We start from the raw sequence: 16189 nt of genomic DNA, 5'->3' as shown, positions 1-16189 counted from the left end.
ATCATTATCATATTTGTGCTAATGGACCGCAGAGATGTTGTCATGGACGTACTACTTTAAAACTGTTAAAATAACATTAAAATACAATTGTTGGACTACCTATACGTCCATGGATGTTGTTGCTATTATGCTATTGGATCAAAACTTTTTTGCTCACTTCATGCTGGTGATGTGTGCAAGCGAGCGACCATCTGTCTGTGACTCTTTCTTTAGATCTGAATATTCTGAATCTGTGCTTCTTTAACCAACCTCTGACTTTCTTTCATCTGTATCAGTCCATATCTCTTAGTAGTCTGTGCATCTGTCATCCGATCCGTGACAACCGTGGCCTGTCTGTCTGTTCGAGATTGAGAGCTTCCCGGTTTGGGTTTGGTTTTTTGTAATAGTACATTTAATTTTTGTATTAATTCCCTATTAACAGTTGTTATTAATATTTATGATAGGTAATACTGTGTAGAACTCATAAGTGCAATTATATTATTTAGCACAAATTATTAAACAAGCAAAGAAATAATATATAGTGAAGTGACTAATCACCGACAGTCATCTCCTCTCAAAATTGACATGTCAGTCTCCTTATAAGACCTTTATAATTTGAAAGGTTTGAGCTCAAGAATTATATGTGATGTCCGACGGTGACCCATCTCTCGAAGAAGATATACCAAAACCTTTACTGGAGAGGGTGGAGGACAATGTATTTACGCCAAAGATAGCAACTCCTATTTACGCAGGAAGTGTTAGGTTGCACCACAAAAGATCTGACGCGGCAGAAACGGAGTCCTTCCTGACAGATGCCCAGCGCAATGAGCTTGCGTTCCAACAGCTATTCCAGGATGGAGTTGGAGACTTTAACAAGGTAAGTTTTAGAACAGCATAGTGCATAAACTTACCAAACAATGAACTCATATATTTTATAACTCCTCCAATAAAAGGCTATTAAACCGTAAATAGTAAACCACTGAATACTCAAATATTATTTAGTCAATTTAGACAAGATATGATCTTTATAGAACTTAATGGGAATCAAATTTCTTTGGTCATGGCTTCCTCAATAAAGTTGTCTTATGTATGAATGCATTTTCTTAGTCAAATTTAAATCCCTCAATCTGTACTCCACCTGGATGGCCACTGTGTATCTTTTATAACAGATCAAAATTTCTTATCACAAGTTATGCACAGCACAATAATTCAATTCTTATAAAATACCTATGTGTATGTAAGTATTTATAACAAATGTAACATCAGTTATGTCTGATGTTTAGATAATAGGGTAAGACTCATAAACTGCCATATTGTGTGTCTGAAATCAATGAATATGCCCTTGCTCCATGGCCACACAAACCACAACAAGCATGGCAGTGGTGGATGGTGTTTTTCTTAGCCATACTTATTGCAACACATATGGTGGGTGAAACACTTCTGACCCTTATATGCACAAACACTATTTGTAAAAAAAATAATATAAGTACCAATAATAATCCGTTGTGATAAAATAAGAGACTGACAAAAAGTATAAAAATCCAATTAAATTTATATTGTTTCCATATCAACCCACCCTTCCTTTTAACCATACCCTATAATTATAATTATAGACATATTATCATCAGTAATATATATACATAAGTATTGTTTAATTTAATATTTATTTACAGCAGCTTTTCCCAGCTACATTGTTATCCAACATTAAAAAATGATCTCAGATTCTTAAGATATTTTTCATCTTTCATGTTTAAAAAACACTAATTTAAATAAAAATAAAATACCTGAATAAAAAGAAAAGTGATTTATTCAATAATTTGTACATCTATAGATAATAGGGTTATGGCACCATAACAACTTAATTCACACATGAGACATCAGTAATAAGTCTGGCAAAACTTATGCACATAACTCAGAAATGTCAAATCACCCCACTTCTAACCACTTCTGAGTAAAGGCCTCTTCAATTTCACACCGCTTTGCCTGGTCCTGCGCTAGTCTCACCCACAGTTTACCAACCAACTACCAGATGTCATCCGACCAACAGGCCAGAGGTTTGCCCACCATTCCTTGACCCAATCTTGGCTACAACTCCATAACCGGTTTGACCACCTGTTGTCTAATGGCATATCACCAAGTGTCCTGTCCAACTCAACTTCAATTGAGTTACCCTCTTGTGACTTAAATTTTATATCTGTTCAGTACACTTATATGTAAACACTAGGCTGTTACCCGTGACTCTGTCCGCGTAGGATTTGTTTATTGCTATCCCGCGGGAATTATTCCATTTCCCGGGATTAAAACTATCCTATGTCCTTCCCCGTAACTCAAACTATCTGTGTACTGATTTTCATCTAAATCAGTTCAGCGATTTAGACGTGATGGAGTAACAAACAATTAAACAAACAAACAAACCATAAAACAAACAAACCTACTTACATACTTTCACATTTATAATATTAGCGGGAAGAGTGGCTATATCTAAGTTTTTAATTGAGCTATGCTAATCATAATGGCGAAATATATTTATGAATTTTATTTTATGTTATTGTTAAAATTTATTCAGAATGAAGAATTAAGTGGATTGCTTTGATCCTATTTTCATAAAGCTACTTGTTTAGAAAAATAGTAGATTTAGTTGATAAATCTGGCTTTAACTTTGAGAGCTTTATATACTTTGACACTACTAAACTGAGCGTAATTCTAAATTGAGATTAATTTTTATAATATAAGTAAGAGGCCATTCACAATTAAGTATTTAATTACTGTTAAAGACATAATGGATGATTGAATTTTGTTGCTGCTATAGTAATCAAATCACATTACCAGAGGCAAAATGTCGATGCTCATCAGCACACACGTTAATTACACAACATGAAGGCTACTGTCTAAGTTCAGTCAACTGCCAAACAGCAGAATTTTTTACTGAACCAAATCTGACTCATTTAATACATACCTATTTATGCGGCTTTACAAGCTTTATGGTGAAGGAAGACATAGAAGAAAAACTGCACACACTTGCAAAGCAATTCAATTGTATTTCAATTCAATATGCTCTGGGTCCACATAGGAACTGCAGTAGTGATGTGCCAACTCGGGAAAAACAAAACTCGATTTAACTTGAGTTAAAATTCACGTAACTCTGAACTCGAGTTAACTGGATGAAGGAGAGATTTTTCAAAGTTTTAAACAATTTATTCCCTCACATTCGCACTAATAGTAAAAAAAAGGAGCCGACAAACAAATGATATTTTTATGTTTCAATTCTTTAATTTTTTATATTATTTATTTATGATGTATTGGGAGAGTTATACTAACTAAAGTAAAAAAGGAAATTATTTAAAATCGAGTTTGAGATAATTCAACTCGAGTTGATTCAAGTTAAGCCCAACTCAGTAACTCAAGTCGACCATCACTAAACTGCAGTGCAATGCAAACCATCTCATTCATATAGGGCAAGATGATGAAGATGTTACGACTTTCTGTGGACACACCCATATCCTCCTAACGCCTAGAGTCCTTTATAAAGAACTTAATGTAATTTGAACATCAAACTATCAATGACATAAAGTTTGATGTTCATAAATCCAAAAATTTGACTTTGGCGTTTAGGAGAATAAGTACATTACCAAGGCCGGATTTAGGGGAGGGCATCTGGGGCTACAGCTTCATTTTATTTGGAAAATAGTTTTTGGGGGGTCCCCACTCCTCTGTTCCCCCAAGCCCTCAACACCTCTAAATCTGGCCCTGTAATTTACATATTGTTATTCTTAGATGGTTTCTACTTAGGTAAGCTACTAGTATTTAAGGAAAACATGAATGGATGTTTCCTTTAACAAAATGTATTGATAAAAGTGACATAACGACGGTTGAGAACCAATATAGTCTATATCTACCATCTTTTAGCATGATAGTTAGGTGTTATTGAATTTTAACCGTCGATAAGTTCCATTGCATTGTTATACTGTTATTACAAATTGGAATGACTAAATTTTTTACGTGAAAAAATAAAAATCAACTAAAACACTTAGACTTTCACATTTATGAGTTTATGACATTTTTAGGCATTAGGAGAAAAAACTAAGTACTCTTTCCAAACGTAATAGCCGTAACAGACGACCGGTCCGGCGGACCAAGAGGGACACAACTGTCTGTTACAGTAAGATGGTGGTATGGATATACCATTCTAACAGATGGCTGCGTTCCTTTCGGTCCGCCGGACCGTTCGATCTTCTGTTCCAGCACAGAGTACATATATAAGTTACAGCAATATAATCAAAGCCGAAAACAGTCATAGTTGCAGTACAGTCAGCAAAAAAACTTGTATTCATTATTTTTTTAACATTGACTTCGGCCTATTTTGTGACAACCCTGACTTATTCAATGTCTAGACTAGAAGATTGTTGCTATTTTGCAATGAGTCAAATATAATGCTTACTTGTTATACTATAGGTAGGTAGAGTCATTCACGATGACGCGTGCTGTGGTTCTAATTACAATGTCAATAATGTCTAATTTTGACAAAATCACGCGTCTTCGTGAATGGCACTAGGTATATTTTGCAGTCTAAACACGGGCACAGGAATCATAAAAGTACACAAAGAACAGATTTCGTGAAAAAAAAAAATAGAGAGCGAGCCAATTTTTAATTTTTCCGTGGGAGCGAAGTCGCGGGATAAAGCTAAGTTTGAACAAAAAAGAACTGATTTGTCTACCTGTGGCCCATTTCACGAAGTTACAATTTATAAGCGGTAGTCTCTTTTCAACACATACTGTTAAACAAAGACTACCTCTTGTAAATAGTATCTTGTAGCTTCGTGAAATAGGGCATAGGTAGTTTTTATGTGTATCAAGCAGTAGGTATGTCAAAGTAAACAGATTTTTTTTTTTTATAAACACGGAGTATAAGGGTAAAAGTAAAGTAAAATATATAATAAAAGTATTTATTTACTCCACCACAAAGTATAATACAGAGACAGTAAGAAAAACGACTATAGTTGGTAGACTTATGCGGTGGAGACTGGTGCCCGAACTAGGGGAAACCTGTATGTCGGGTCACCAGGTCTCCAGTCCTCAGATGCCCACAACCACAGAGATCCCAATGATAAAGAAAACCTAAAGGTAAATTCTAGGTATTTAGGTAGGAATTGCACAATTATACTATAAAATTACTAAAAGAGAACAATGCAATTATTTAAACGACAGAAATATTATTAAAGTAAGAGAGATGTATGTGTTGTGAGGGTGAAGCCAGACGAGAGTAATTTTTTGAGTTGTGACGTGAGCCGCGTATTTTCAGTCGCGTAATTTCTGCTGCATTCGGTTTTATTCGTAGGGTTTATACAAAAGTCCAGTTTGTTTCACACGGCGCTGAAAATGAGTTGTGCGGTTGAAAATTACGCGACCCAAAATACGGGACTCACAGTTCAAAAATTACGCTCGTCTGGCTCCACCTTAAGTTAGAATCCACACTTCAGGGCTTATTACACTAGACTAAATTTAGGATCTTAAATGATTTAGAATAGAATCCTAATTAAGGAATCCCGTTTAGTCAAGTACTTCTTAGGATCCTTAGTTGGCTAAACGCGATTACACTTTCCTAAACTAGGATTCTAAATCATTTAGGATCCTAAATTTAGTTAAGTGGAATAAGCCCTTTTGCCATGCTCCGTTTGTATCGTGATAATTATGATTCGTCGTATCTGCACGTCTTTACCTCAGCTTGCCTCAACTGAAGCGCACGCTAATAAAATAATAAGTGACGGTAGTGTAAGAAACGTTCTTCCACCGGAGCCGTAGTAGTAAGACAGAATATAATCTAGTTAATTAGTAAGTAATTGTGGGTAATAATTTCGACGAATGGGTTTGTCATGCAAATCCCTCGAGAATGCTAATAATGATAAGTGTTGTTTAGTCATAGCTGGCACTCTACATACCGTTAAAGTGTTAGGCTAGAACGTCTCCATTACGGCATTTCTAAAACATAAAGTGACACTTTTATGACACCATCCTAATAGTTAGTTTCTTGGACTAGTTGTGGTTGTGTTAAACAGGTTGTGCAAAAACACGTGAAGCTGAATTCTAGGTGTATACAAAGGCAGAATGTAGGTAGACAAGCAAGCATGTGTTGTATCTGTTCTGTAGTAGATACGTTACGAGATGCATGATCTCTTATCAAACAAAGATGACTCAGTCTTAAAATGATAGAGGTGCCAAGGTCTGTGGTTATTTTTTTGCTCTTCTGCTATGCGCTGTACGTTAATAAAATTAGAATTGGGATAGGTATTTGCTTGGAGGTCTATTGAATCGTATCGGGCTGTGAACGTTTTTTAGCGTACATGTAATTATTGCACAATAAACCATTTGAAGTGGTGCACAATAAATAAACCATGTGAAGGTGTTATCTAAGATTTCGTGCGGCCACAGGTTACGATAACTAAATTTAGGGAATACCTAAATGTATGTATTTCATGTTATTCCAATTAAGAAACATAATATACCGGCAAAGATTGCTGGTAACTAAGGTAAAATGTATATTTTATGCGAAAACACAATATTCAAATTTTAGTCTATAATTACACTACCGCAATTAAGTATTCGTTTTTTTTTTGTTTTCGGCTAGGTATGCCTTTCGATTGAGCCAGCATCATGTCAATTTCTCTTATAAAAAGAAATCGGAGGTGAAGAGGCAGTTGCTATTCCTGAAAAGAGGGAATCACAAACCCAAAGTAAACCAAAAACAACCACTACTGTTAGGTATTAATAATTTATACTCACTTATATTTAGGTAGTCTATGTTCATTACTTTAATGATAATTAATACCCAGCAATTATTCGTTAAAATGAATAGAAAATAAGCGTACCTACTCCTAGGAATCACGTAATAGTTGGCAAATTAGCCTTATTATTCCAAGTTACTTTTTAGTATTTGTTTTGAAGCAAGAAGGTACGATGCAGAAGATTGATCGAGTGTATTTTTATTGGGGTTAGACGGAGACAGAGCCGCCGCAGAAGACGGCCGACCTGCGGGCGATGTCGGTCCTCAGCACCTACCCCGACAACATGTCGCAGGACATGAACACTGACCGGTGAGTCCCCCCCCCGCACTGACCGCTCCGACCGCCCCTATTGCCTCGGGCCGACGCTAACGTCAATGCTTCACTGCTAATTGCACATTGATCTCTTAAAAACTGCGAAAATTTTACTTTTCTCAGACGTGATTTTGTTGAATATACGTATCGTATCCTGACTGTTTTGCTGCCCGCAACTTCGTCTATGTCGCGCAGCAATTTTGACTTAGTCGGTTATACGCGGTATAAAAAATAGCCTGTGTTAATGAGTAATATATGTATGGTAGTATAGCTTACTGGTAGTGAAAGAATTTTAAAAATCACTTCCCTAATTCCAGATATTACTCCATTCATACATCAAACACACAAACAAAGATCGATAACGTTTGCCAAGTGCAAACAGTACGCTTCCTATACTCAATGTAGGTATTAGGCTGGAAACAGTGCTCGACCGACGGTACGTTCTGACCGTCAGCGCAGACCGTCGGTTGCGAAAATTCATTCAGTGCTACGCTGACGGCGAACTGCGACGCGTGTGTACAGTTCATAGGTCGGTCGCTCTGTCAGCGAAGCACTGAACGCATCCACGGAGCGACCGACCTGTGAACTGTACACACGCGTCGCAGTTCGCTTCGCCGTCAGCGTAGCACTGAATGAATTGTCGCAACCGACGACGGACAGCGCTGACGGTCAGGACGTACCACTGGTTCCAGCCTTAAATTAAATATTGATGAAATAAGTGAAGTTAATGATGTTTCACATTCAATTTAACCTCGGAAAGAGATCAATGTGATATCATTTTGCGATTGATTGTTTGGTCCTGCGTTTGCTTTGAATTTGTGTTACTGCTTTGTTTGTCCTTATGTGCACTAAATTCGTGGAGCTAGTTATTGCTTCTAGCGGAAGTGCAGTGGCACGTCATTGTCCGCCTGTCTCTTTCTTTTTGTGTAACTTACCATCATGTTCGATGTTCATGTTTTGTTTAATTCGGAGCATTGCAGCTTGTTATATCGAAGCATCTATCGTCAATAACATTTGATTCCAACTTATGGACCCAACTACTGGACCCAACCGACCTGCATTCCATTTGTTGTTGTAGCTCAACGCTGTCTTCTTGTAACATATACAATACACATTACATTTTTTTCTTAATTTTGTGTGTGATTTTTTAAAATATGTTTAATTATATTATACTAGTGTTTACCCCCGGCTTCGCACACATAAATCATTAGATGCAGCAGCTGAATTGAAATTTCGGGATTTTAAAAAATTCCCGTAGGAATTCCGGTTAAATTAAATCGTGGTTTTCATAATCATATCAAATTTCAAGACTCTAACCTAGCGGTTATTGTTTCGAGATTTTATCCCTATCCCGTGGGAATATCGGAATATAAAGTAGCCTATGTTTTATTCCAGATGTCCGGCTATTTACATACCAAATTTCATCCAAATCCGTCCAGCCGTTTTAGCGTGAAGGAGTACAGTCAAGGGCAAAGATATCGACACGGCCAAAGTTACAAAAATATGTACATGACTTTATGTACTTAAAATTAAGGCCGTGTATACATATTTTTGGAACTTTGGCCGCCTCGTCTATATCTTTGCCCTTGACTGTAACAAACATACTCACTCACACTTTCGCATTTATAATATTAGTAGGATTAGGTATACATACGAATAAATCTGATAATTAATTTTGAGTTCGTAATACGTCTATATATTCTATTTCTAGATATTGTTCGAACACTTACATTACGTTAATACTAATTATATAACATTATAGCCAATAATTTATATCCATTTTGTGTGCTGGTAATTGGTTCGGTTATTGACTGGGTACAAAGGGAATTTAATTGAACCAATACATACATCACTAATTAGGTAACACACCCTTTTAAAACAAAAGCCACAAAGTTTACTGTAGTGTTATGTATGATGTATGTGTGATGATAAAATGATTATGAACTCGTATGTAATAATGTCAAGGGATATTTTTAAAATGCCCTTAAAACGAAATAACAATGGCAAAGAAATATATTTCATTGTTTCCATACTGGAATTTTAAAGAAGTGCTCAATGTGTATATTATAGGTTTTGTCTACTATTAAGGAGCGGCCATACCGCTGCTTAAAAAACCGCGACGGTAGCACGTTACGGAATCGCAGTGACGCATCGTATGCGCACCGTTTTTTTGCATGCTTTCCACATCGCTACTTAAAATACGCAAACGGTGCGGAATCGAAGTGACATGCCGTAAACGTCACGAGTTTTGTTCGGTAGGTAAAGTCCTGACGTTTAGGCTGGCCGCACATACACGGTTTCCTGATAAGGTTTCCGAATACGGAATTCAGATTCGGAAACCTGAATGCGCATTTTTCATAGTAATGTTAGATGAAGGCGCACATGTTCTTAAAATTTCCGAACGAAAAAAAAAACCCGACGTTCGTTCCGTGCCACAGCCATGCGTTCGGGTAGTAAGAACGGGAGAAAACCGAATGACGTCATCCCGAACGCAGTCCCTGCATACACTTTGTTTCACTAGCCGGAACGGAAATTTCAAGTCAGAAATGCGCGAGCATCGTACGAAGTGGACGTATACGTCATTTTTGTGATAGACCAACATGGGTGACATCGAAAATTTAATAATGACTGTCGAAAAATATCCCTGTACCCAATAACGTCCTTTCTTCTTCTTTTTGTTGTGTAACGCCAGTAAGAGCGCAATTAAAAGCAATAACTCATCGTCCATGTCTATACGAGCTCTCTCAAGAACCGTCGCTCTAGAACTGGCAGAAAAAAAAACCTAATACTAAAAAACGAACGTGTGCGCTTTGCTTTCAGGTTTCCGAATCTAAATTCCGTATTCGGAAACCTTATCAGGAAACCGTGTATGTGCGGCCAGCCTTACGGCACGACACTGCGATTCCGTACTTTAAGCAGTGGTGTGGCCGCTCCGTTACTTGATATGATAACTTGTAAAGCCTACGTAACTGAGACAGGTTTTTTTAACTTTGTTATAAGTACTACCTACTGCCAATTCAATTTCAAATCAGTTTAAAATTGAATTTTCATCCCATAGATACCATCGAAGTTATGTATATGGTAATATACATTGTGTTTTTGTTGTAACTTCGACAGGTCGCTCAAGGGTCGGTCGGTACAAACCACTTCATCCCATAAGTACCTACATACAATTTTAAACTGATTTGAAATTGAATTGGCACCTCGAATTGTAAGTTCAACAGATGGGTCGGTTCATTGATAGAAACAAACTATCTGGTAATTAAGTTTCTGGCCAAATAGACGACCAGATGGCCTAGGGGTTAGAGAACCTGACTACGAACGAATGCCGCTATAACAACAAATACTAAAAACAGAACAAAATAAATGTTTAAGGGGGGCTCCCATACAACAAACGTGATTCTTTTTGCTCGATATTAATAACGGCAAAAGGTACCTATTTATTTGTATAAATGTACTTTAAAAATAAATAATTAAATAAAAATAAAATAAACATTTAAGGTGGGCTCCCATACAGCAAAAGTGGTTATTTTTTCCGTTTTATGCCGTTTTACACTATCCCCACCCTTGAGGACTTTTAGTATGTTCATCTGGATACCGCAGGGTATAATATGATTTTGTTAATTTTCTCACCCTAGTATAGCAAGGCGACGTTTGCTACGAATCTTATTTGGACCGTCATAGGTTGTTTTTAGAGATAGGTACATATTCATATTTTCATATTAATTTGAATTTATTTCTTATTTATGCTTGACTAACTTCAGTCTGTTAAAATAACTATCTGGGTACTATTTCCTCCTTAATTATGGTGAAATGATCTGTTTTAAAAAATCACGTATTTTTATTTTATTTTATTACATACAACTTAACGTTAAACACAATTTGAATTTAGTAGAACTGGAAGACGATGTGGTAGGTTTAGTTACACCTTGCTGCAATTTGATAGCACGTAACAGCAGAAAAATCTGTGTAACGATTGCAGAGACAACGGTAGCGAAGCGTCCACGCGCGCGGCGGAAGACTGCGCTTGCGGCGAGCCCGCCGCGCTGCCGGATTTCGCGTCCACCGGCAATGGAAAACCCCCTGCCAACCATTGCTCGTGAGTACCTACCGGAGGGTTGGATCTCATGTACCTATCATTCTATGTTACATTCATATTCACAATAACCTTGTAAAGTTTTCGAAAACATGTCAGTTCCCGGGGAATATTATTGTTTAGATTGTGTGGTTTCATTTTTGCTTTGGAGAAATATAACAAACTATATGATTATGTATACTTAAGGTTTTCATATATTTTTTTTGATATTGCACGTACTTGATAATTTGACTTTGATCAAAACAAATGCATCTATACCTATGTAATTTGTATTTGACCTAAAATAGAACTCAATGGAATTAAACAATCGTGTAAACAAAGCAATTTTTCACGATTACTCTGTAGTTACTTACATTTCAACGCCAATCCCGATCATATTCACATCTCAATGAATCCACCACTGTTTTTAACAATCATTGTATCATTAAATAATTGTGTTAATATGTTTATTTTATAGAATTAATTGGAACCCGAAAATCCGTTATATTTGTCAAATTTACATGATAATTTTTTCCTCACCAATGTCTATCTAGTCTCTGGAAATTTAGTGCTGTACCTACAAAATTAATTATTTGATTGAACCAACCTTACCTACCGATAATTATGGCTGGCTCTGCAAATTGGGGAATTTTATTGTGTGGAGTCCATTTTTGGACCAAAAAATCATTTGTAATCACTTCCCTGTGTCTACTCTCATATGTGTTATTCCAAATGTCCAGCTATCTACATACTTACCAAATATAATCCAAATCCGTCCAGCCATTCTGACTCTTTGCCCCATTGGACAGAAGCTTTTATTTAAAAAAATAAGGCGGTTATATATAAATAAACTTGTATTTTAATTTCGCTACTATTTGATCATCATACTCGTAACTATAAACATACAAATAGTAAATACTTAAATAATGAAATATGAAAAAATCAAAATAATTATTTATTGCTGATGGAAGTATCTTAAAGAGCATTCACATCACTAGAGCCAACGTCAGTTAGTCATTCAGCCAGTCGTCAGTCAATCAATGTCAGTCACCACATTTGTTTACCAGATTGCTTAATCCCATTGAATTCGAATATACTTACCACTTGCTACCCTCCGCTAATATGAAAACTTTTTGCGTAGTCTGAGGTGTACGTGTTATTCATCTTCTCGAATACTACATGTATTAAAATGAATGATTTGACTCTTATTTAATTCAGGATTCTCATGGGTGGAATACTGAGCAACCGATCATTGACCTTCAACGATGGCGTCCGAACAGTTGACTTTGTGCTGGTATGGGAGGCGGCTAAAGATGATGCCAACAAGCCTGAAGCACACACGCAGAGGCGTATTTTCGAGGAGAACCTCGAAAAGGAGGGGCTACAGCTAGAGAGGGAAGCTCCAGAAAATCTTCATGGATTACACTTCATTAAAGTGAGTTAGTTATACTTGAAATGAAATGAAATTTATTTGCGGTAAATGTAGTACAGTATAGTTAGGTATATGATGTTATAGGATTTTTTTGTTTTATACATTTAGACTGTATAAGTCATGCAAATATTATTTTTTGATAACTGCGTCACATGCTAAGAATAAGGACTCCCTAGTTTGTATCAAAAGATTCTAAGTAGTTGACATCATTCATATATTTAGACCTATATAATCAAGAATATAATATTAAGAATTAATATCATAATAATGATAATAATCACAAATGTATACATGTCAGTTATAATTCAGAGAAGAATTTATTAGGATGCCAATTTTATTCAATAGTAATAAAAGTATAGTAAACTAAAAAATTCATGAGAATGTCAAACAAGATAAAGCCATCTAAATCGGTGGACATATACATGCACGCATTATTTTAAACCGCCTGTGCAATACTTTATCTACTTGAATCCTTGCTATTTCATTTCTTAATCGTATTTTTTATGGTAGGTATTATGATTTTCTATGCAAACTAGTTTTTCACAGTGAAAGATAACCGAAATGTCAACCAAATGTTGAGGAAAGGGGAATGATGAGATACTGCCGTAGGTACTTGAATACATTTGAAGAGGCCTGGCGAAATAGGGGATTTCTGGGACTTAGATTGCTAAGTCTCAGAATTCCCCTATTCTGTTATTTCTGTTAACATTACAAATATTGAAATGCATACGCTGCCGGCTAACAAACGCAAGCCTATTTTATAAAAAAAAACAAAGTCAGCTAGATGATGATGCTGATAGCTTGAAGCTGATGCCAATATGCCCGAATGCTTGTATCGCTGCAGCTACACTAAGCGGAAGTCACGAAAACTCATAAAAAAACGCATGATATGCGTTGCTCGCAGGAAATGTATTCCAAAACTTCTGTTAGTGCTTTTTATGTCAAGAATCCACTTTAATAACAATGTACTACTTTGTATTGCTGCAGGTTCATGCCCCATTGTCGGTTTTGAAGGACTACAGCGACATATTAAAACTAAGAATGCCGATGAAGGTACATATAATTAAACAAATTCTTATTCCCAGGCTTTAAACTTTAGAAACAAGCTTTTGCTTAGCTATACTCGTACAACGTGTTGCAAAAATACCCAAAAAAGGTCAACTCTAGCAGGATGATATATCAGTCCTCCTGAAATGGCATTGACTAGGTATTTTTATAGAAGGTACTGAGTTTTTTCTGTTTCTTGTTAACTGCCACTTTTGGGACATGAGGTTAGGAGATAAGTATGTAAAAATTCTTTCTGTGTCGTAAAGTTGTACTAAAGTGTAAATTCTATTATTATTTTTGTTAAAGTCACTGTGTCACATTAAGGTTTTCATTCTGTCAAGGAGGTAATTTTCAACAAGGGGTATTTTTGTAACACCTAGAAATGGTGTTCATGTCGTCGTAGTAATTAGTCATTTAATTATGCGTAATGATGATGCTACATGCAAATTATATTAATAGTTGTATTAACCACACGACAATGGAACTTTTGGTGTATAATTTAATATATTACGCTTGATTATACCAAGATATAACATGCGATAAAATTTATCGTAATAATTAAAATGAGAATATTTTATCGCTTTTGAAATACAGTGGTGCCACTCAAGTTTTAAATAATGTACACACTTTTTCCAATTAGCGGTTTTTTTACTTTTTTGCTTTTATTTCGTTTAAAATATTTGTCATTTAAAATAGTTTTATAATTAGTACGTACCTACGAGTCCTTAAGAAATATTTAGAAGCGTAGAAATGTTGGTAACCTGTGCACGACATTTTTCTATCATTGCCATTGGACCAATTTAGTAAACTATCCATTCATAATTCTTTGTATCGCCATCGTATGATTTTTGGTATTTGTGCCTGGATTTAATAATTTTGGTTACGCCACTGAATAAAACTCATTACTTAAAATATATACTGTACGTCCGTAGGAATGCAGTAAGATAAGAAAAGGTGGGAGGACGAATGCGATACTGAATGCTGCAATGTATATGTCTAAGGTATGCAGATGTCGTATGCTACGTGTGTGTGCAATGCCGGCTTGTTAACAAAAACGCGGCGCTTGTCGTGGCTTATTAATGGAGCTTATTATGACCTTTAAGTTCTTAAATATGGTGATTATAATACTAAACCTCTAACCCGCATTACGATGATAAATAACAACTTTTATCCTTTTAGCTTAACTTAAAAAATATTGGTTTGTTGTATAATAATTAATGCACAAAGCTCAAGTTTTTTTGTGGAAGGGTGGTATTTACATTTAATAACTAACACTGAAATGACGCAGCTATTAATACATGAACCTAATAAAAAAACAGTCTTAAACCGTATAATTTTTCAGTAACTATTTTTTTATACAAATACAAATATTTTATTTATTCAATAAATGATAATATAATATCTAATAAGTAAGTACCTATAATCTATAATATAATATTAGAAATTAGATGTTCATCGAAAGTACTGTACGGTTTTTAAAACGTATCTAAGAGTACGCAGTTCATTTTTTTTTCAAATAAAAACAAAGGGTATTATTTTATCGATCACCTAAGAAATGAATTTTTGGTCACCTAATAAATAATATTTGTTATTGTGTATTATAGAAGATATCTCACCTAAATTGAATCAACAAATAATATTAAATCGGTTACCTAAATTAAATATTTCAAACCGCAGGCGTGTAATTGGGGCGGGTGAACACACAAAAAAAGGGGTTAGAACTTTTTAATTAGTCTAAAACTATTTAGGTTCTTTTGCAAAATTTTCAGATCGCACGAAATTGAAATGAATCTTTTTAGGTAGGTACCTATTTAAGATGAAACAGTTTTGAAATATAGCGCTATCCAAGCTCTGCTATTTAAATACTACCCCTCTTTTGGTTTGACACAATGCTAACTTACCTGAACTAAGATTTTAATAATATAATAGGAATCAATGTTTATATTTCTACATATGTGATTGTAGAGGTAGATGGCGGAGGAGCAAGTTGTTAAGCACTTCTTTTAATCTGAAGCACATGGCCGACCGACCTTTCAGCCTAACTTCGACCATTTGCACTTTCCCAGAGATATATATGACTAAGACCCAGCTATATGTATTGTTCGCCCTCCAAAAAAACCCACATTAAATTTCATCGAAAATATTAGATCAGTTTCCGCGATCCTCGAAATAAATATATGTACAAGAATTGCTCATGAAAAAGAATAGGGGCGTGTTTCACCACTTATTAATACATTTTATGCGACAGAAATTATGTGATGCTGTGTCTATTTATTCGGACAAAACAGAGACGCCATCACATATATATTTCACATAAAATTTATCAATGAGTGGTGAAATGGCCCTAAGGATGAGATATAAATGGGTATAATCCAAAAATCGTAGCATTACTATCGACGAAACCAAGTTTCTGGCATCTATGGTCTGTCCCAGAATTTGAGATACTAAAATGACAGTCTGAAATGTCAAACGTAAAAATAATGTGGCCAGCATAAAAGGAACAGTGCTGCTCCGTGATTTCGGTTTCGTAAATAACCGATAAAATGTTTATTTTACGATAGCAAA

General features: G+C 35.5%; 1 protein-coding gene across 6 annotated transcripts in view; it reads left to right on the top strand.

Moving 5' to 3' along the window:
- The first annotated feature begins 180 nt into the window (after nt 1-180).
- subdued (anoctamin 1) overlaps nt 181-16189 on the top strand; it is a 55112-nt gene continuing 39103 nt past the window's right edge. The window contains exons 1-6 of one of the 6 annotated variants that reach the window (XM_074092563.1): nt 181-856; nt 6970-7067; nt 11053-11169; nt 12364-12580; nt 13565-13630; nt 14557-14625. In XM_074092563.1, the coding sequence (XP_073948664.1) occupies nt 626-856; nt 6970-7067; nt 11053-11169; nt 12364-12580; nt 13565-13630; nt 14557-14625 (798 nt within the window). In that variant the 5' untranslated portion in view covers nt 181-625. Of the gene's footprint in view, nt 857-5929; nt 6084-6612; nt 6736-6969; nt 7068-11052; nt 11170-12363; nt 12581-13564; nt 13631-14556; nt 14626-16189 lie in introns of those variants that run through there. The other 5 variants (XM_074092575.1, XM_074092586.1, XM_074092595.1 and 2 more) reach the window with 5 other exon arrangements.

The sequence above is a fragment of the Choristoneura fumiferana genome, chromosome Z, assembly GCF_025370935.1.
Source record: "Choristoneura fumiferana chromosome Z, NRCan_CFum_1, whole genome shotgun sequence".
NCBI classification, from domain to species: domain Eukaryota; kingdom Metazoa; phylum Arthropoda; class Insecta; order Lepidoptera; family Tortricidae; genus Choristoneura; species Choristoneura fumiferana.
This window is presented reverse-complemented; position numbering and strand designations above follow the sequence as displayed.